The sequence below is a fragment of the Crocuta crocuta genome, unplaced genomic scaffold, assembly GCF_008692635.1.
Source record: "Crocuta crocuta isolate KB4526 unplaced genomic scaffold, BGI_CrCroc_1.0 scaffold3, whole genome shotgun sequence".
NCBI lineage: Eukaryota > Metazoa > Chordata > Mammalia > Carnivora > Hyaenidae > Crocuta > Crocuta crocuta.
This window is the reverse complement of record NW_027529934.1, coordinates 7,251,964-7,274,438: the sequence shown is the minus strand read 5'-3', so window position 1 is coordinate 7,274,438 and position 22,475 is coordinate 7,251,964. Positions and strand designations below refer to the sequence as shown.

The 22,475-nt window shown below is 41.1% G+C and overlaps 1 protein-coding gene across 3 annotated transcripts in view; it reads right to left on the bottom strand.

Moving 5' to 3' along the window:
- The window catches only part of CACNA1E (calcium voltage-gated channel subunit alpha1 E), a 308,909-nt gene that overhangs the window by 193,963 nt on the left and 92,471 nt on the right, over positions 1-22,475 (bottom strand). For all 3 annotated transcript variants that reach the window (XM_077763228.1, XM_077763229.1, XM_077763230.1), the window contains exon 6: positions 21,309-21,490. In XM_077763228.1, the coding sequence (XP_077619354.1) occupies positions 21,309-21,490 (182 nt within the window). The remainder of the gene's footprint in view (positions 1-21,308; positions 21,491-22,475) is intronic.

The window sequence follows — 22,475 nt, the reverse complement described above, 5'->3', positions numbered from 1 at the left end:
CCCCACAAACATTCTTTTAAAAAAAAAAAAAAAAAAAAAAAAAGAAATTGCTCACTTAGCAAAATGGGGCTTACAAGTGCACAGCTCATCCAAGCAGAAAGTCATGGGAAGAGTACTCACAGGGCAAGGGATAAGTGTGTTTTTCAAAGTACTTTCACGTGTTTTATCTCACATCATTACTGCAAGACTCTTTTCAGGTAGGAACATTAGGTGGTATTACCCCCAGATTACTAATGAGCAGACTAATGCACATTTATTTATTCATCCACTCAACACTTAAGGGCACTTGTTGGGATGAGCACTGGGTGTTATATGGAAACCAACTTGACAATAAACTAAGAAAAAAAAAAAAACACTTAAAAAGAGAGGCAAGTGTTTTGGGCGCCTGGCAAGAGGGGATCCTGTGGCCATGCCCCTACCCTCAGTTAAGTATCAAATCCCAAGCTGATGTTCACAAAAGTAAAAAAGGAAGCTTGTAAAAGGTTCAAGTCAAAGGTGGATTCAGTAATAGAAACTGATTCAAACAACAAAACCAGTGTGTGTGTGTGTGTGTGTGTGTGTGTGTGTGTGTGATCTTCAGTATGGGGGCTGCTCTTGGTCACATTTCATCACAAAAGGCTGGGCATGCTTCTTTGTTATGTGCCAAAATCTTAACTATCTCTCAGATTGCTTAGGTATGGGTCTCTTTAAGAGCATTTCAGAGCCAGGTTCCAAGCCTGCATGCCAACTGTGTCATGGAAATAAACTGCTAATTACATGCAAACACTCTGTAAACACAATAATTACCATCCCCCTACATTTCACTATTTTTTTCCCTCTACCTGCCCCTGGATAAAGGGAGCATGGAGCTGAGCTCGGGTGAAGCAGGAAAAGCAGCCTGTGAGACAGGTGACAGCCCACTGAGGTGCATCAGCACAGCCTCTCCTGACAGTGGCTCACTCCCCCGAACACAGAACCTATACCCCACACACGAGACTGTCTGGAAGTCATGGCACCTTCAGTGGGTTCACACAGACACGCTGTGAAATCAGTCCATCAGTGGATATTTACTGAAGATTCAACCATGTGTGGGGAGCAGTGATGGATGCCAGAAGACAGAAGGATATTCCCATAGGCAAAAGGGATAGAGATGCCTAAAAGACGAGTCAAAATAGGAGAATCTGGGGGAAAAAAAGCACCAAATAAATGCCACTCACATTTAGGCCTGCTGGAGACAGCTCAGCAGAAAGAGCCCCTCTCCTATGAATTTCTCAGGGATAGGCAGAGAAGGTTTACTAGAAGAGATGGCACCAAAATCTTGGGGAGGAAATACATGGTACAAGACAGGCAAAGATGCAAACAGAAGGAACAAAATTTCTAGGCTGAGGGACCGGAAGAAGCAGACCCATACAGTCGGCTGCAGAGATGTTCTGCCTGTGTACTCCGGGTGAATGGTTTGCACAGATGTTATAAGTTAAGAATCACCATAGTGCTTCCTATGTGCCAAGCATGTGCCAAGGGCTTTATCCCCATGATCTTACTTAAATGCCCACAATGCCATGAGGTGGATCCCAAAATTACCCTCACTTCACAGATCAGGAAACTAAAACCCAGAGGTTAAATAAGTTGCCGAGATCCCACAAGCAGGATAAAGGTGGGACCAGGCTTCCGAACCACTGTTAAACCACCGCTAGCATCAGAGAACAGTTTTGCAAAAAAAGATCTTTCTCAGAACATTAGTGCAGAACACTTACTGAAAAAAGACACCTTTTGACATGAAAGCATTTTGTCTACTTAATGTAAATACATTTATAATGCAAAAGCATTTATTCAATATGGAATTGTTCACTCAAAAAATGAGATGGTTTTTAGAAAGATACAAATTTGAAGTCAGGGCTACAGATGACAGTTGCAGTCTTGAATCAGCACTGGCATCGAGTTTATTTCTGTATTTTGTTTTAGTTTCACAGTATTGAGAAAATCCTGAATCACACAGCAAAGTAATAGCGTGCTCGCTTGTATCACTTTACATGAGCAAACAAGCTCAAGCCTGAATTTTTTTTAAAAAGGCTAACACAGAACACACGCTTTCTAATCAACAGCACATTTATACAAAGTTCAAACAAATGCAGAAAATGAAACTGAGCTTTACTCCAAGGTCTGCCTAAAATGGAATTATGCCAGTATGACCACAGGTTGTCTCCAAGTATGGAAATGTGGTCTATAACTCATTCACTATGTGTGACTTTTTAAATGAGTTTTTTTTTTCATAATTTCCTACTTCCTCCACGCCAATATATCTTTCTTCATAGTTGAAGGTTTCAGAACTCAAAATATATGTATATATAACATATAGAATGTACTAGTTTCCTCCCCCACCTCTACCATGAAATGCTGTTATTAAGTTTTTAGTAGATCTGATAATCAATAATATCTTGGATTCAAGGAAATGTCATAGTTAAAAGATGTATTTTAAAAAGAACATTTGAAACGATTTTTGGAGAAGCATCCAAAGCCTGTCTGTGGATCTCAGCTGACAAGTCTCCAGTCCAGGGCAAAAGAGGCACCTGGCAAAGTGCCCTCAGGAGGATGGTAATGCCAACAGTTCTCAGCTTCTCTGACCATCACTGGCTACTGTGACTGGTCCACTCCTAAGGGCGAAGGGCTTAGCCTTAGGTCGTTGCTCCTCAAGAGGAAGGAAACTAAGAGAGGCACCTGGGTGGCTCAGTTGGTTAAGTGTCCATCTCCTGGTTGCCACTCAGCTCATGATCTCACGGTTTGTGAGTTCGAGCCCTGCATCAGGCTCTGCGCTGACAGTTCGGAGCTTGCTTGGGATTCTCTCTCTCCCCTCTCTCTGCCCCTACCTTGCTTGCTCTCTCTTTCAAAATAAATAAATAAGAACTTTTTTTTTTTTTTAAAAAAAGGAGGAAACGAAGAGAAGCTGGTAGGGACAAAAACCAAAAGGTCATCCCAGGTCCCCTTGGAACTGGTCTTAACACTGTGGCTTCTCTATTGTTTGCAAGTGTTGTGATTTTCCAGATCACACGTATTCATATGCAGATGATAAAACAAAACTAACTCACCAGTCAAATATAAAATCTATTTCTTGTGACTAATTCCACTACTCTGTCTCTCCATGAGTGCAGGGTATACTTCGTTTTCTCACGGAGACAGATAATGGGAGCAGGTGGCAGGGGGAGGAAGGTGGTGGAAAGTAGGCTTTCTCAGGAGTCCCTTGAAAAGGAGTTTCCCAAAATGTAAAAGGGGGCCTCATGATGCCTAGCACCTTGGAGGAAAGAGGCTCCTGTTCAGGCCTTCCCTCTCTGTGGGAGGGAACTGAGGTATAATTGAGGGAAGGAGTTGAATAGTTTTGTTTATTTATCTTTTTGAAAGAGAGAGAGAGTGAAAGAGAATCCAAAGCAGGCTCCAGACTCTGAGCTGTCAGCACAGAGCCTGATGTGGTGCTCAACTCACAGACTGTGAGATAATGACCTGAGCTTTAGTCGGAAGCTTAACTGACTGAGTCACCCAGGTACCCCGAGGGCAGGAGTATAGGTCAAGAGGAAAAGCATTGGCTGGAACTTCAACACTGAGAATAAGTTGGGATCTGCGAAATGTAAAATTCGAAGAAGGCAAAGACATACAAATCTAGATATACTGTTTTTACTTTTAATGCTTATTTATTTTTGAGAAAGAGAGCAGGGGAGGGGCAGAGAGAGGGAGACACAGAATCTGAAGCAGGCTCCAGGCTCTGAGCTGTCAGCACAGAGCCCCACATGGGGCTTGAACCCATAGACTGTGAGATCATAACCTGAGCTGAAGTTGGATGCTTAACTGACTGAGCCACTTAGGTGTCCCTAGATGTCCTGTTTTTAACAGACATGAAGTAAGGAAGGGACAAGGAGAGGGCCCTTAAGAGAGTTAGTTCTCCTCCAATACCCTGCAATTTTAAGTCAGTTTCTGAGCGTTGGCCCAGAAAGAAACAAAAATGTAAAATAGCTTCTAGGTGCGCAGTAGGCAAATGACTTTCCCGATCTATTTTCAGTTGCTCTGACTTCTTTGTCCAGCAGCCTCTCCAGTGGCTGCAATTCAACATCACTGACTCTCCTTGAGTTCACAGGCCCTCACTGAAAACAGCCTTAGTCTACACAGGCTCCTGGAAGCTCCCTATAAATGAGCCACTTCCTCCCCAATCCTCCCAAAGACCTTTGCTTATGTATGTCCCAACTGTTCGTTAAATTCCATTTGCCTTGTTACAAGAATGCGTTTCTGTGCACATGCCTGATCACCCCTTTCAGACTCAGATCAATGAATTAACTCTTTCCTAGGCAGCCCACTGTGTATTGATCACATTATGTTAGACAAATATTGAATAAAGCATGACCCCATGGAAATCCAACCGGGGGGGGGGGGGAGACAGGCTGAAGGCTTTTTTTCAGTATCTCCTACTTTGCACCACATGCTACCCTCCTCATGACTAGCAATTACAGTCATGGAGACTTTAGTGGCCTCACAAACAGGAGGGAACTTGTTAGAAATACAGATTCCTTCCTCCTACCTCTGGAATTTCTGGTTCATTAGATTGGGACAGTTATAATAATTACCCCAAGGTAATTATTCTAAGGTGGACCAAACTCTGAGAGGCATTGAAAATAAGTACTCAAAAAATACTTTTCCAGTGAATGATAAGTTAAGGGAAAAAATAATCCAGACCTCTTGGCTGGTCCAGTATACCAGAGAATGGCCCTGTACCACCCTTGTTTGGCTGAGATTTCATAAAGATTTGGGCTCTAGAATGACTCCATGGAAAGCACCTGAAACAGCCACTGAGCCACCAACACACCACCCCCGATTAATTTCTGCCCCTTAGTTCTAAGGTTTAGTGTTGCCTCAAAACAGAGAGATCATAGCCTAAGGCTGCATGACACATCAGGCACCTGAGGCCTCTGGCCTTGAAGCAGAAATTAAGCTGTATATTAGAGCAGGCTAAAAGAAAGGAAAGAAACCATGAGCCAGCCTAATGGATCTGTACAAACAAAAGATCTGGAGACTGGCCTGGTGCATGGTGTGAAATTCAGGCACCCGATCAGGAGGCAAACTTAGCATATTTGGAATAAACCCCAAACACTATGGCATCTCTGTTTGATAAATTATTAAGAAAGTAAGATGGATATGAAAGAGTAGGGATAATTTCAGGATGGAAGCAACTGTGAATGGGAATATGTGAGTGTGAGGGAGAAAGAAAGAAAATCACAAATTCTTCCCATGGAGGGAGCCAGGGAATGGAGCACTGTAGACCCCAGGCTCAGCCCAGCCGGCAGGGTGAAAGAGGAAGGCATTTCAGGGTTTAGAGACAGGATGAGCAATTAACGCAGAGAACAGGCTGCCAAAGGCATCAGCAGAAGCAGCAAACATAATGTGTTTTAAAAAACAGATACACACTCTGAGGAAGAAAACAAGATCACAGAGTACAGTGCTAGTGAGGAAGGTGGGAGGCCCTGTGGTTTTGGGTCCCCAAATGTTCCCCAAGTCAGTGTTCTGAATCAAGCAGAAGCAGGGCCCAGGAGTCAGCTCAGAGGCCACAGGAAGTATGCCGAAACTTCTAGTCACAGCTTGCCCTGCACGTGGGCACACACACACTCACTCACACAGGCACGCGCACACTCATTCTCTCTCTACTGGGGGCAGTTAGAGCACCAAATTAGAAATCAGAACATTTGGTTTCAAAACTCACTTCCTACTTCCTATATGCAATGAGACAGGTTTTGCAATTTATTCCACAGACTGAATATGTCCAGCAGATTTAAGAGTAACATTTCAAATCATGTTGGAATATAATATGTATTCTATATATATTCCATTATTTTAGAATCCATTAGTCTACTCCCCTTTCAGTCTCTCCCCCATCACTTTCCTCCCTAGCTCACTCAAATTCCACTGCCATGCTAAGACCCCTCTGTTGACTCTCTCATTCTATTTTGCTCACCTGGAAAAAAAGCCCAGGTTAAAAAAAAAAAAAAGCCAGCTCTCTCTACCTACTTCCTGCCTGAAGCTCAGTAACAGAACGTGACCAGATGAAAACACACATTCAGTGGTTTCAACACTAACCCCAAGTGGGTCCTGGATGCTGCTCATGATCAGATCCTCACTCCATTCATCCCCCACTCTATGTTAAAAACTGTTACACCTTCTCTTCCAACCCCCAACGTCTTCCTCTTCCCACCCTCTGTTGATGACCTTACTACTTCTTATTTCATTGAGAAAACAGAAGCAATGGGGGGAGAATTTCCACAATCTTCCATTACCTCATCTACCCACATGGCAGCCTCTGCAGTCTGTCCTTCTGGGAGTGTGGATGAACCATCGGAGCATGAGCCAAGCAGAACCCTCCCCACCTGTGCTCCAAGCCCATTCTCTCAGCTGTGGTAGGATGCTCCACTCACGGTTCTCCCTCTCCTACATCAGCGACGATTTTTATCTCAATTAGATCATTCTCATCAGCAAAGAAATGGGATTCATTCCACCTGCCCCATCGTCTCTGCTTCCCTTTCAAACAAAACTCAACGGTCTGTGCTCACTATTTCCAATCTTCACCCTTCTCCAATCATGCTTTCCCTGTTCCTACTCCACGCAAACTACCCCAGCTCTCAGCTTGATCCATGAGCAGCATTTGACTCAGCTGGACACTTTCCCCTCCTCTTGCATTCTCTCAACTTGGCCTCCAAGACACCACACCCCCTGATTTCCATCTTTCCTCCCTACTGCTCTTGATCAGTCTTTTTACTGCTATCTTCTCAACTCATCAGCATTGGAACTCAGTTCTGGAACCTCTTCTCTGTCATTAGAGATTCACATCCTTGCTAGTTTATCCAGTCTTGTGACTTTAAATACCATCTATACACCGAAAACTGCCAACCTGACATCTCCATGCTAGGCTTCTACCCTGAACTCATTTATCCAGCTCCGTCTTACACCATCCTGTCAAATAAGCATCACAAAGTCTCAGTTCATGGGCAAACTCAAATTCTTAACTTTCCTCCCAACCTACTTCACCTACAGTATTCCCCAAGTTAGTTAACGTCAACTTCACTTTTCTTTCTGCTTGTCTTTCCTCATGCATCCAACTCACTAGAGAATATCACAGGCTTAACCTTAAAAAATATAATCGGAATCCAACCACTTTCACCTCCTCCACTGCTATCTCCCTGGCCCAAGCCTTGTCATCCCTGTCTTAGATCACTGTAATACTTCTTAACTTGTCTCCATGCTTCTGACCTTGCTTCTTTATGGTCTGTTCTCAGGAAAGCAGCTAGAAAGATCCTTTAAAAACATAACTCAGGTCAGGTCACTCTTCTTCACCAAACTCTCCCATTGCTTCCATTAGCCTCGGAGTGCCAATCAGAGGATTTACAATGGCCTACAAGGCTCTACACCATCTGGGTGGCTGTTCTGTCTCCTCTTGACCTGACGGTCTCCTACTTTACCTCTCACTCACTACACTTCAACCCACTGGCCTCTTTGCTGCTCTTCAAATAGACCCAGAACCTGCCCATCTCAGCATCTCTGCAGTTGCTATTCTACCTACCTGAGATAACTTTTCCCCAGTTCAACCTCTCACCTGCTCCAGGTCTTTGCTCAAATGCCGTCTTCTCAGCACAGTCCTCCCTGACATCTCAATTTAAAATTGCAACCAACTTCCTCCTGCCCCACTTTATTTTCTCCAAAGCACCTATCACTAACAGATACATTGCATGTTTTAGTTATTTATTCTGCATGTATTTCTCCCTAGAATATAAGCTCCATGAGAGCAGGGACTTTTTTTATATTTTATTCTCTTGCTGTATCCCCAACATCCAGAACAGCTCCTAACATGTAACACTTAATCAATATTTATTAAATAATGAGTTAATGAATGAATCTATGTAAATAGAGAAAAGATGGAGATTTAGAAGACTTTGTTTTGAGTTTAGAAAATAGCTTTCTCCTCCCTCTGCTCTTTCCCCTCCTTGAAGAGCCTGGCAAGCAATGTGTCCTGCCCAGCGTTTGGGAGGAATTAGGGGAAAGCTCTTTATAAGCACACACACCCTGCCTCTCAACCTTAACCAAAAAGGAGACGGACTAACTTCTAGCATCCATTTATCAACCCGTCTGTGTGTAAGACAAGTCACAGGTGAACAAACACTAGTATCAGATTCCAAGTGTCATCTGTATTACAGGGTCCCAGACTCCTGCAAGAACACAGGATAGTAGAGATGGGGTGGGGAGACAAACAAACAAACAAACAATATATTTCAGAGCATGACTGATCCTGGATACAGGAGTCTACAAATTTTATCAACTATATCTATGATCCTAGGTCAGCGAGTGAACCTTAACACTCTAGCAACACCAGATGATGACAGGCTCCTGCCAACTCTTTGTCAAAAGAGTTTTGAGTATGTTCTGTTCCCAGGACATGTAGAAAAGGGGGCAGGAGAAGACTGAAGCAAAGATGAGTAGACACATTCCCCAGTCTTATGGGCCGTAGAACCAAAAACATTCTCTGAAGATCCCATAAAATCAGAGAAACTTTAGGAAGGTGGAGAATGGCAGTTTTTCATCAACCCTTGGATATGGTGTTATTCTTTCAATGTTATTGCTTGGGGAAAAAAGGATGGATGGATGGATGAATGGAAGGAAGGAAGGAAGGAAGGAAGGAAATGAAAGGAAGGGGACGGCAAAGGAGGAGAGGGGAGGGAGGACAGGCCCCAAATGGAGTCACTTGTGCTGAGCCCCACATCAGCAACCAAGACTTAACATCTAATCTAATCATAGTTTCAACCTCTCCCAGGAATGTAACCTTTAACCAGTATATCTGGAATTACCTGATCAGCACTAGTGAGGTAATCTGCCTGATAGAGCCCTGCTCTTCCCCCAAGGGAAGGTGACCTTGCCTGAAACATTCCATTATGTTGGAAACTATTTTTTTTTCTGCTCCCTTCTGCCTATAAAAGCCTTCTCTTTTATATAGCAACTTGGGGCTTCTTTCTATTTATTAGATGGGATACTGCCTGATTCATGAATCATTAAATAAAGCCAATTTGATCTTCAAATTTACTCAGCTGAATTTTGTTCTTTAACAGATTTGGTGGCGTGATAGGATCTAAAGTGAACTTCCGAGGGCTTTGGGGACAAGAAGAGATACAGGCATGACGCCTGCAAACCTTTCTGAGTTCTCTTTCTCACCATTTCTGAGGGCTGTGGGTAAGTGCCCCTTGGTTCTGAGCTCTGACAGCTTTGCATCAAGCTTCAGATCGAATTTGCTTTTGAGTCATTTCCATGTTGGGAACTACTGGTAGATCAGACTGCAGTTCTCATTTAATTGGTGGAAACTCCCAGCCCTTGATCTTGTCCCTAGATCTGCATGGGAACTACTAGTGGTAGGTCACAACTCCCCACTTATGTGGAGCCCCCAGTCCACAGACCCCATTTGTTGAGGTCTGCTGGTTCCATCCCTTCCCCAAACCTTCCATGGTGGGAAATGCTGGTGGTGTGCATAGGGCCTGCTCTTACCCAAGATGCGGTAAAATCTCTTGGTTACTGCCACTACATTAAGGTGCACATGTTTGTTTGTCTTATTTTGTGTAGACAAATACTATTGCTAATGGGAACCTTCTAAGCAGCTGCAAAATTGGTGGTCATACGTAGAGCATTTAAAAACTATTGGAGTACTTACCACATAACCCCAAACTCCTGTTAGGATAAGTTGGCCACAGGACAGGTTAGATAGACACAAGCTAACCTGCCAACCTCAAGAAAATTTCTGTGCAATGAGGGATACTGTGAAACACGGCATAGTCCCCAATCCAGCAGCACACCCCTTTTAGTTATTAGTTTGTCTCCAAGACAACCAAAGCCTTAACTAAAAAATAAACAAATAAATAATACAGATGGTATCCTTAAATTCCAAGGAGTTGAGTGTGCCAATTTCCAGCTTACTAGCTTATTTTATGCCTATGAACTATGGTTTCAGAATATAAATAACTATATATTACAAAAGACCACCTAGAATTACAATGGCCATTATGGGGAACATTCCAAATAGACAAGATCGTTCATTTAAGAAGTGCACTCGAAAGTAAGGGTTTCTGAGCTAAACAGATTTTAGACCTATTTTAATTGCTATGCAAAAGATTCCAAAGGTTTCCAGATTCTAAAATGGCTTCATTAAAAAAAAAAAATTGGTTGTAGGGGCTCCTGGGTGGCTTATTTGGTTAATTAAGCATCCGACTTCGGCTCAGGTCATAACCTCACCACTTGTGAGTTCAGGCCCCATGTTGTTGCTCAGAGCCTGGAGCCTGCTTTGGATTCTGTGTCTCCATTTCTCTCTACCCCTCCCCTGCTTGTTCTCGCTCTCGCTCTCTCTCTCTCTCTCAAAAATAAACATTTAAAAAAATTGTTGCAAAGGCTAATGAAAACTTAAAGAGACAAAAGCTACCTAAAATAAGACATGCTCCCTTCTATTCTTCTTTACCTGAGTAATCACAGTCTAATCCTCCACCCAAATTACCTTTCCACTCTGAAGAGGCTACAAAACTGTAAACAAAAGTATGCCAAGCTAGTGGCCTTGCAGGTATCCTCAGCTACTTTTGAAGGAGAGCCCCACCCCCACCCCCATAGGGCTCCTTCCCAGGATTCATGGGACCCAGAAGAATTTTCTGGTAACTCTGAGGAATTTTCTGGTGAATTGCTATTATTTTCTAAAATAGGAAAAGAATCTAAATTAAAAGTAATGAAAAATCTTGCCAAATTCTGCTAGATATTAGAGGCTACAGAGGAGAACCTAGGAAAACTGGCAGAGGCCAGCTAAGTGTAAAAATTCTTGCCAGAGTCAGCTCTCTCAGATCTCTGTTTGTAGCGTCCAGTTGAAAAAGGAGAATAAAGTTTCACTTTGCCTCTTCCTTTCCAAATCTAGACTTATTGGTTATTGATCCTTTCTCTCCCAAGGATGGCAGCCTTCTTGTCTTATTCTGTGCCCTAAGAATTTGGCTTGGCTCTCTGCCAGCCTGGGACATGCAGGCTGTCAGTTCCTTCTTTATCTTTGGGAGTAACTCTACATCTTGCGAAGATATTATCTTTTGCACTCTCCTAGAAGGACACCTCTTGGGTCCATGAGGTTGTTTAATATTGTCAGAAGTTTTACTGTCTGCTGAAACCTATAAGATATTTGAAAGAAATTAATAACTATGATGAGAAATTTGGCCCAATTGAAAGCTGATACTCAGAGCCTAATAGCATTCTTTTTAGGCTTTCTCCCCTAAACTAAGTTACCCAGAGGGAAGGAAAAAACATTCCAACACAGGTAGATGGGTGTGGCAGTCCTCTGATAAGCAACCAACCTCACCTGTTCATTTCAAAAGGCTTGTAGACATTGTAACATGCTGGCTCCTCAGAAGAACTTATATTTTTTCCCCTATACCTCCAAGGTACAAAGTGCCCTACCTGGTCTTCTTCGAGAACTCTTAGCTAGGCCATCGCTTTAAACTGCAAACATCAGGGCAGTAATTCTTACCAAAAGAAGAACTGAAAGGTGAAAGGTTATTTTAAAATTTAGGCAAATAAAAATCTTAAGTGTCTTCTCCATAAATATTAATAAAAAGCATTAGCCATCTGAACAGGTAGTCTTAAATTATTCCATCTACCAAAAAGCGATTTTGTATCCAACCTCTTCTATAACTACTTGACTCATGTCTAAAAAATTTAAATGGAAGATATATGGTCTTTTTGCATTTTTCTATTTATGTGTATCTACATATACGTGTTGCACTTGCAAGATAACTTTCTATCTTGGGATGGTATTACCAAAAACAATTTGCAAAAGAGCCCTATTTGATTGGCCTGAAGAAAATTAAGTGCTTATATGAATTACATATTCATAAAATTCTTAGAATTGTAATGAAAACTAACCCAAATGTTTTTCAGGTTCCCATGATCTCAAATAATCTTTAGTAATTAAATGCTAGTTTGCTAGTTTAATTAAAATAGACATGTCTTTAACGTTACCAACATTAAAAGTAATGCAGATATACAACTTTTATTGTACTGGGTTTACCAGTCAAGCAAATTCATATAATTTCTGTTATAAAACTTGTCAGCAGGAAAAATAATTTGGTATGATGAAATTTTCCTAAGTGGTCTAAACATATTTGTTAAGAACAAGTGAATTAAACAGATGTAAGTGGGATAAAAGTCTTAAGCTGTTTTTAATAGTTTCTGCAAATCTTTTTTGGTAACCGGAAACCTTAAGGTTTTGTCAAGTTAAATTAAATTACGGATAGTCATTAAATATCTGGATCATTTCTAAATAAGATAAAATACTGAAACATTAATTACTGAATATAAGTTTATCCACTTTTGGCTTCCTTTTACAGAGAAACTAAAGATATTTGGTTCTATTAGTTTTGTGCCATGCTGAAAAATTTACTATGAGAATGCGTGTGTTTCTAGAAATTATAAAAAAGTGTAAGTCTGCTAATCCACAGAATGCTATAGGGTAAGAGACACCTCATAATTGTTTACTTCTTTATTCTTACTAAAAGGTTGTTTTTTTAATGTTTATTTATTTTTGAGAGAGAGAGCAAGAAAGCACAAGTTGGGGAGGGGCAGAGAGAGAGAAGGATAATAGAATCTGAAGCAGGCTCCAGGGCCTCAGCTGTCAGTACACAGACTCATGCGGGGCTTAAATCCATGAAACATGAGACCATGACCTGAGCTAAAATCGGACGCCCAACTGACTGAGCCACCCAGGTGTCTCTAAAAGGTAAGATTTTTGAGGGTTAAAAATTCTAATATATGTAATTAAAGCCACTAAGGTTGGTAGAATAGGAATCTTTGGAAAAGAATTTTATGCATGGTCAGGACTGGCTAAGATTGGAATGAATTTAATTAAGTGAATGTGTTTTAATATCAAAAGTAAGCTGGTGCGAAATTAGAATTTGGTTTTCTCTCTCTTAAAAGGACAAAGTTTTATTGGACTATTGGCCCACTCTTGATGAGACACTGTGAAAAGTTTCTCTTTACTTTTTAAGTAATCTGTCTGAACAGCAAAGATTTGTGTCTTACCAAAATAATTTGCCATGCGTCATGCTATCTTTATAATATGTCAGGTCATTGATTACCTAAGAAAACTGACTCCTCAATTTAAAGCTAAGTTTTTTTTCCCCCAACTACTTAACTTTCTGTAATTGCCTACAAAGTCTTTAAGTGTCACTATGATTAAATGTATAACTAAGTATTGTTTCACAATGATTTATAATACAATTTAACTGTTTGAAAACCTTTGATATTTTTGACAAACTTCACAAAATTATATCCTAAATGAAATTTGTTTCTGTTTCTTTGTTTTTTTTACTTAGAACTATCTTTGGGATTTTTTAGAAGGTCCCTAGAACATCTCAAAAGAATGTTTTCTAGTAAAAGTGAGATGTTAAACTAATTAGGCTTATTTGTTATGCTAAATTACATAGCAAGCATTGTCAAAAAGAAGCAATACTAAGTCCTTATGTTGTATTTGTATAGAGAAGCCTTTTAAGTGTTCTAGAAATTGTAAGAAATTCCTAGAAATCTGATATGTCCTGGTATATAATATTATCAGTCATAATGTTAAAATGCTGTGTCATAGAAATAACCAAATTTACTTAATTTCATTATGACAAATTCTTATCAGACCTTTAACAATGCACACTCTTGTCATTTACAAGTAGTTATTGTTTTACTTAGATGCTTTTGCAAAAATGTTCCACAGAAGTGTTTCATCTTCAAAGAGATCAATTGGAAAGACTTTGGCAAGCACAGGTTCTGATAACTTTAAGATAATAACACTAAACTCCCTAAGAATTTCCATAACTAACGGAAAAACTGTATTCAAGCAGAACAAGTATTAAGTACATGGGACTGAATAAATTAAGGAGGATAGTTATAATTCTTTATGACTTTTGTTTGAAACATTGCTGGTTCTTTAATGTTTTGTTTTTCTAGATACAAGAAAACCTTTTCTTAAACTATCTATGACTTATGCATTTAGTAAAGTATATCTTTGTAAATAAAGACGAAACATTTACTTTTTTCCCTACCCAATTTGTCCAGAAATTGGAAACTCTTCATTATATTTTTTCCATGACAATGTAATTAGTTATGTGCATTAAGTTCAACAAGAATCCATTCTCTTTGTAAAAGGACACAATGGAAATGTATTACCAAGGTTTTGATTAGAATGTTCTATTTGAGAGATATGTAGAGACTCAGATATAACTAGAAACCTTAAAACTACTTGGAAAGATCATCCTGATACCTTGCTTATAAGGTCCCTGGCAGACTTACCAACCAGGTAAGTAAGGAAGGAAGGTCACTGCTTGGTAGACCCAGGAACATCAAGATACTTTGAGGGACCTTGAGAAGAGAGGAATTTACCTAAACTATAGGTATTACAGGCAAAATCTATGGCAAGCCCTTGGCTCAGCTTCCCGGCCTCAGAGAATTTTAAGAATCCAGTCCAAGATTTCCTATGAAAAGTTTCAGCAAAGCAGTCTTTAAAAAAAGCTTATATAAGTATTCTTCAATAGTTATTGTCAAAAGCTTCAACAACTATTTTTGCTGCACTTATGTAAATAATCAGCCCATGTTTAATGCAAACAAATTAGTATTACTATAATTATCTTTGGTTAAAAACTAGGGGTAATTGCAGAGATAAAAATTATGTCTCCACCTTTGTAGGTATGAGATTCTAGTACTGTTAGTTGTCTTTGAGGTTTTGTTATATACCTATAAACTGGACTAGATCCTGAACTGTTCTTGTTTCTTCAAATATCTGGTTACAACTCTCCAAACTAATGTTTCCAATGAGTTCCCTTCTGATTTGGAATCACTATAGACAGAGACTGCCCTTGAATGTCCCTGGAAGGCATTAAACTAGATCCTCCTTACTACCTAGCCAACCTTCAGGGATTTACTTTTTTAAAATATAATTTATTATCAAATTGGCTAACATACAATGTGTAAGGTGTGCTCTTGGTTTTTGGGGTAGATTCCTGTGGTTCATCGCTTACATCAAACTTCAGGGATTTAAACCCTGAATATATATTTTCACAGCTGAAGAAGGTCCACCTAACATCTGGTCCTATACACAAGCTAGAGACCTCAAAATCAATTTGACAATGAAGAGACCACTCAAGATGCTGAAGCAAGACTTCATACTTTAACTAAACATAAAACTCTTCTTTTCTTCCTTTCCTTTCCTTAGTTCTGGCATTGGCTTGGGAGGATAATGTCATCATCTATATCTCCTAGGCCACTGTTAAGAGAAGTGATCTTTCAGACAGCTAGATTTGTCATCAAAAACTCTAATCTGTCCATTAACAGTGCCTCCTTAGTGGGAGTGGTTTGTACTCCAACAGAATTTATCTTTGTCTGGAGTGGTTATCATTCAGAGCCTATGAATGCCTAGACAGTTGGCATATAACTGGGCAATACCTTTTAGGCTATCTAACTGTGTCCCTACTTTTTTACAAATAGACTATGCTTCTTCATTGGTCAGCTCCCCTGAATATACAAGATTGAGTTAGGAAAGACCTACCAGGAGGTGACTCAGGATTTGCTTATTTTGTCAGCTATCTACTTCCCTGGTTAGGAGCAAGTACAAATGAGGCTCTGGTCAAGAAACTCTCCTTAACTACTGAAAGTTAAGATTCTGCTGGTAAAGCAACAGCCACCCAACAAAAGTCCTTAGACTCTCTGGCCAAAGTTTTTCTTGATAACAGGGCAGCCCTAGATTGTCTTACCTGAGCAAAAAGGTGTCTGTGCTGTGGACAACACCACCTGCTAAACTAGATTAATACTTCTATGAAAGCTGGAACTCAGCTATATAAGATCACTGAACTTGGCTTAACAAAGTGACTCCTTCAACAGGGTAATTCTTTGATTTACTGGATTTTGATTGGTTTGGACCTTGGGGACCATCGCTCTGAAGTACACTCTAGACAATGGGAACTATCCTGCTCATATTAGTAATAGTAGTAGTCTTCTGGGCACACTATATTCTCCCAAAAGCTTTAAATGCATGTTCACAGCCACAAACCACCAAGCAAATAATGTCCCTAAGACTGAAAATGCCAGAAAAGGAACAAAGAAAATGACTGAAGTCAAACTGAAGTTTTAACCTGTAAATACCACTGAGATTCAGGGGAAAAAAACCAGTCAGGATCTATGAATATCATATAGAGGATCAGTAAAGCTATGGGAACTTCAGAGCAGTAGCTGCAAGTGGCATTAATGCTTTAAATTTTGATCACATCTTTCAGTTAATTCTGAATCAAAATTCTGATCAAAAAGGGGAAATTGTTAAAGAAGAAGAAAGAGGAAGAGGAGAAGAAGGAGTAAGAAAGAAAGAGAGAGAGAAAGAAAGAAAGAATCTCAAATGGAGTCACTTGTGCTGAGCCCCACATCAGGAAACAAGGCTTAACATCTAATCAAATTATAGTTTCAGCCTCTCCCAGGAATATAACTTTTAACTGGTGTATCTAGAATTACCTGATCAGCACTAGTGAGGTAATCTGCCTGATAAAGTCCCATCCTTCCCCTAAAGTAAGGTGACCTTGTCTGAAACAATCCACTCTTTATAGAAACTTCTGTTTTCCGCTCCCGTCTGCCTATAAAAGCCTTCCGTTTTGTACAGCTCCTGGGAGCTCCTTTCTATTTGCTAGAAGGGATACTGCCTGATTCATGAATCACTGAATAAAGCCAACTTGATCTTCAAATTTACTCAGCTGATTTTTATTTTTTAACACCGGGCATAACACACTTGAACAAAATCTTCAGGCAAAAAGTGAATAACTTAACTATTTAACAAATATTGACTATGTGCATCTGGGAGCAGGCAACTTAAAACAGAGACATAGGCTGTTATAGACCAAAGAACTGAGACACGAGGAAGACTCAGAGAGCATCCAGACTACAAGTTCCCTCTTCTTACAAAAAGCCAGTAAAGTCTATAAAAATCTCTTCTTCCATAGCAGCACAGAGCATCATAGTCAGTCATAACAGATATAGCTGGCATACCAGGAGAAAGGACATGCCACCAAAAAATTTGCATACCTGCATGAGTTTATCAACATCCAGTGAAAAGAGAAATAGCTCAAGCTACAGAAATATAGATGAAAAATAATGGACTTTAAGAACAGAGGTTTCAGTAACTGCAGACAGAGACTGGGAACCCCTGCAGTCTGTGTATTAGTCCTGGTAACATAAACAGCAGACAAAAGAAAACCAGAAATCAACACAGAAATAAGCCTCAGACCAGATCAGTAGACAACCAGTTCTCAGGGCCACAACCAATTCAGATGACCAGCATTGGAAGTTAATATGAGAGCACCAATAACATTTATAGAATGAACTCCATTGATCATGGAGAAAATATACTGTACTGAAGAACACCTCTCCAGGTTAGGAGACATAAAATGAATTAAACTAGTAAGAATCCGGGAGGATTTGCAAGTTGAGGAGACCTTCAGAGAGACAGTCACAACAGGAAGAAGCAGCCAGCAGAATTGTAGACTGCTTTGCATTCTTTCTACCACAAGAGGGAGGGAAGCCAAGAATACAGTTGGAGTTTGACCAAGCAGAATTGAAATTTTGGTGGAGACTAAATTGAGCAAGCATGACTCCAAGTTGCCCTGACAATGAGAGCCCTCCCAGCTCTTTACAATAATGTATTATAATGAGAAAAGCTACATGCAAATGAAGTTAAAAGTAACCAGCAGCAGAGCATTCAAGGTCACAGGAGGCATTCAGGAAGAGTCTGTGTAGCAGGAAAGGGATGCAAACAGGAGGGAAACATTTAAATTGTATATTAAAAGGTTAAACTAAGTCCATATGAGAGCTTCTGTGTACTGTGTAAATCTGAAGGGTCTCCTACTGGTTTGAGCATAACTGGCACCAGTATATCTTACATATTTGTTGCTACCACTGAATAGAAGAAGTGCTGGACAGGGAAATAGGAGCTCTCCTGTTCCTTGGTCTGTGTGAGGAAATACAGCAATTGGGTGAATTGAGCCTTCCCAGAATGAGTGGCAGGAAGGGCAACCAACAGCTATATCTGTCTCTTGCTGGTGGCGGTGGTGGTGATAATGGCCGAGTGAGAGATTTTCTATATGCAGAAATCTATTTATATGCATTACCTATATTTATAATACTGAGTTTATTAGTTATGCATGGTTAATTCTATAGTGTGCAACCACTGCTAATAGCTATGTAAAACTTTGTCATTACCAAGTCTTGAGTTAAAATAAAAAGAAGAAAGACAAATACTCAGGAAATGTCAAATTGGCTATTTTTTGCAATTTTTCAGCCAACATCATTCTTAGGCATCTCTCATCTCACATTTGCAATGTATACGGATATTAAAAGGAATAATAAATGAATTAGCTTGTACTATTTATTTTCCTCTCTCCCTGATCCCACCCTCAACCTCCTTTCCAAGCTGAACAGGTGAATTTGGGTAGATTAAAAGCGTGTATGATGTTAGTCCACCGTGTACAATGTAACGCTACCTCTCCCCACCAGTATGAATCCACTACTCTGAACCTACTCTTCCAGTAGCAGACAGCATGAACTCCAAGATGAGTAGCCAGCTTCTATAACAGAGTTCCGCCTGGGTCAAGCTTCACACCTCAGTTCCCTGCTCAAGAAAAGCCCAGCCTTGGTGGCTCTTTCTTCCTCGGGAGCCAGACTTTGTCCTTGTTCCACTGGCTGAAAGATGGGTGTCTTTTTCATCCAACTTCTGAATCAAGGGATTATTATCCACCTGTGACTATCACCTCTCCCTGTGGATTCTTGGCTCCCTGCCCCTAGATCTAATGTTTTGGAAAGTGACTTCATTTCAAAGTGGACATAAGCTCATTCTGTCCCGTGAGCAGCAAGCTACTTTTGGAAACCAGCCCTATAACTCAACTAATTCCCTCAACCCTTGTTTCAGCCGCAGGGGTAGCAAGAGGCCTTCCGTAAACTGAAATTCAGTGGCAACAAACTGGAAACCAGAGGGTGTGTGAATCTGTGCCCCTGAGAGGCCATGCAATGAAAGGCTTCAGAGGATTAGCATCTTGACCTCTTCTCCTCCCTGCTTCCTCACTGGATGAAAACTAGAGAAGAGGGCAAGATCACGGTCTCTGTGTCCCCTCCGTATCTGTGTTACACAAGTAACTGGAGACAAATGGGAATTTAAAGACAGCATCATGAAAGCAAGCATCATGGCACCTTTTTCCCCTCCACATTTCCCTAATATCTAGCACAGTGCTTGGCATGTAGTAGATGCTCACTTAATATTTGTTGAATGAATGAATGAATGAATGAACAAAGGATCTAATGCAAATGATGGATGATTCTTCAGCTGTGTTCATATTTGTCTCAGCACTATTTAAGCCCTGACTCAGAAGGACCAATGGATCACACCTGTTATGTTCAAATGCAACACTTCTCCTTCCAGGCTTTCAATGCATTTATCACATCACTTAGGTGAGTCTACACATATAATTGAAATACATCACTCCCAAAGCCCCAACAAATGCCACCAGCCACTGTGGGGCCAGTGCTGTAATTTCCAGAGATGCCTGGCTGATCTGAGTGACATGGACTAAAGACATCATTCATATCTCAAATAAGAAGCAACTATACTCATCAGTCTCTCCCCCCTTCCCTCCCTTCTGCTACCTCCCACACCTGGTGAGAATCTCAGAAGGTCCTCAAGGTGTTTCTAGGTCACAAATAACCCTTAGGCTTGCTGGGAATAAGCTGGTCTTTGGGACTTCTTCACTGCCCTTTAGAGCTTTAGCATAACAGCCTGTGGCTCTTGTCTGCAAAGTTCAGGCCTGAATTGCTCACCTGCATGGAAATGGACCTAAGTTAGTAATGGACACTTACTAAACACCCACTTGTATAGGCCTTACACAAATCCTGGCTCTTCCGGCATTACAATCTGGTTGAGTCTCTCCTAGGAATAGCACTTCCTTTCTCTCCAGTGTGGATTATATCCAGAGATCCACAAAAGCAAAGACAAAGCTCAAAAACAAAAGAGAAGAATGCTTTGTGTAAACTACCCTATGCCCCACCCAGTAAGTTTTATACAGATGGAATCAGGTTAAAAGGAAATAGGGCACCTTAGGGTAAAGGCAGCCTGTGAAAGTTGAGATAAGAGGCATGATCATTCCAAAAGCATCTGCTTCCTGGTGGGCTGGCTGGATGCATATGGGAATATAGACCTTGTAAGCACCTGTACAAAGGCAACCTGCCCAAACTGCTTTGCCCTCTTAGGTTCCCTTTGCATCAAAGCACACACCTCCCTGATTCCTGTCATTTTAGAACTTGGACTCTGCCCAGGCCTTTTTTAACTTGTTAAAATTGGACTCTGGGAGGCAGAAGATACTTCAGTGGTCACCCTGTCTAACTATGTCCCATGCAGGAGTCCCCACCCATCCCTGACAGGCAGTTAGACAGCTTTGTCTTATGCACCAACTCAGAACCTTCCAAACATACCTGATCATATGAATCACCAGAAGCACTTCTAAAAAGTACAGCCCACTAACTATTCAAAACTACACAAGATCAAAACCTGCACAGAAAGGGCCTGTGAACCTGAATTTTTAACAAGCATCCCCAGTGAGTCTTACAATTAAGCATGTTTCTTATGTGCATATAATGCAGTGGCTCTAGACAGTAACTGTGTATTAGAATCAGCTAGGAAGTTTAAAAAAAAAATCAATGACAGGCCTTTACCCATAGCTATTCCTACTTAATTTGTCTGGAATGAAGCCCAGAAGGTATAAATTTTTAAAGCTCCTAGCTGATTCTAATCTGCAGCCAGGGTTGAGAACTACCGTAATATCTTTCCAACCTGATGGTAAACTCTTTGAAGCCAGCAACCAAGAAATCTATACCTTTTGAGACTCCTCACTGAACTCCACCACCATGTTGAATCTATAGTAAAACACACTCTACCTAGAGTAAAACAACTGCTAAGTTGATCTGATATAACTAGCTCTGTTCACCCATCCAATGGGATAAAGCTTCCTAACTCTGTTGAAAAGCTGTATGCTTCCACTCAGCAAGAAGCCAGACAATAGGATATGAAATGCTATGACTTCTCACAGTTGGGTCTACCCACTAACCCCCCCACACACAAACTGACGCATACACAGACATATCCCCAGCCTTCCCCTTCCCCGGACAAACCAGCCCAAACAACGCCAGAAGCGTCATTCTAGGGCTCTTCCCTCTGCATCCAGCCCCCGGCCAGCTTTACTCACATTGTACAGCACGGTGGTCCACCCTTCCATGGTGATGCATTGGAAGACAGTCAGCACGGCAAAAAGGATGTTATCAAACTGGGTGATCCCATCGTTGGGGCCAATCCAGTCCTTGCATTCATAACCAGCTGGGCAGCCCTGCACACCACATGGGTGAGGAGGGTCAAATCCTTCTAGAATACCTGCAGACACATTTGGAGGGTAGGGGATAAACCACATGGTATTTTAGCATGACCTGGAAATGATCCCCAGGAAGCCACAAACACTCAATTCTATTTCCCACAGAAAAGTATGTCCTTCCTTGTTTCAAGCTCCCTCCCACCTCTGGCCTCTCTACACCTCATAGCTCATATGCCCTGTGTTCATCCCAGTGCTTCCCAACCTCCTCTGAGGCCACATGGCCTTCACTTTCTGCAGGTCACATCCTCTACCCCCTGCCTGAGTACCACAGGCATTGACAAACTGGATAACATAGATCAGTCTGAGGTGAAGGCAGAATCTTACTGATTTTCCAACTTCAGACTGCAGTATAGACCCTGAGTTCTTCTCAGGGTTCTTGGGGACAATTATAAACTAAGTCCCTTCAGTGGGTCTCAATTCCTTGTTTTTCTGGCCTAAATTCCTGGTCTTAAATAAGAAAACACAAACCAAAACAAAAATTCCAAAGTAGAAGATGTCCTTTGAAGATTTTTTAAAAAAACAAAACAAAAACCAAAACCAACCAACCAAACAAAAAACCCATGATACTAAATTGGGCTACTTCAGCCTCCCCCTGACCCCCCTTTCCTGCTACAGTATTCAACTGGACTTGAAAAGAACAAATAGGATATAAAGAGATAAGAATTTGGGGTCTGTGAACCATGCAAACTTCACAAGCACTCTTGGCAAGTAAAGCTCAGAGCTCCCTCAGCTCTTCCACGCTCTGTGTGGGTCACAGCAGAGGAGGAAGGTCATGAGCATGGAGGGAAAATGTCTCCACAGAGCTAGAGAGACCCAAGTCTGACTCTGGAATCCAAGGTCCCCCTGGCCTGTGGGCCAAGGAGGCCATTGTACAAAGGGTATTTCTTCAGGCATGTAGTTTTCAACATGCATTCTGATAGCCTTCTGCCATGGGATGGGGGAGCTGAAACCTCCTGATTGAAATCCTCTGACTGCAAACTTAAGAGG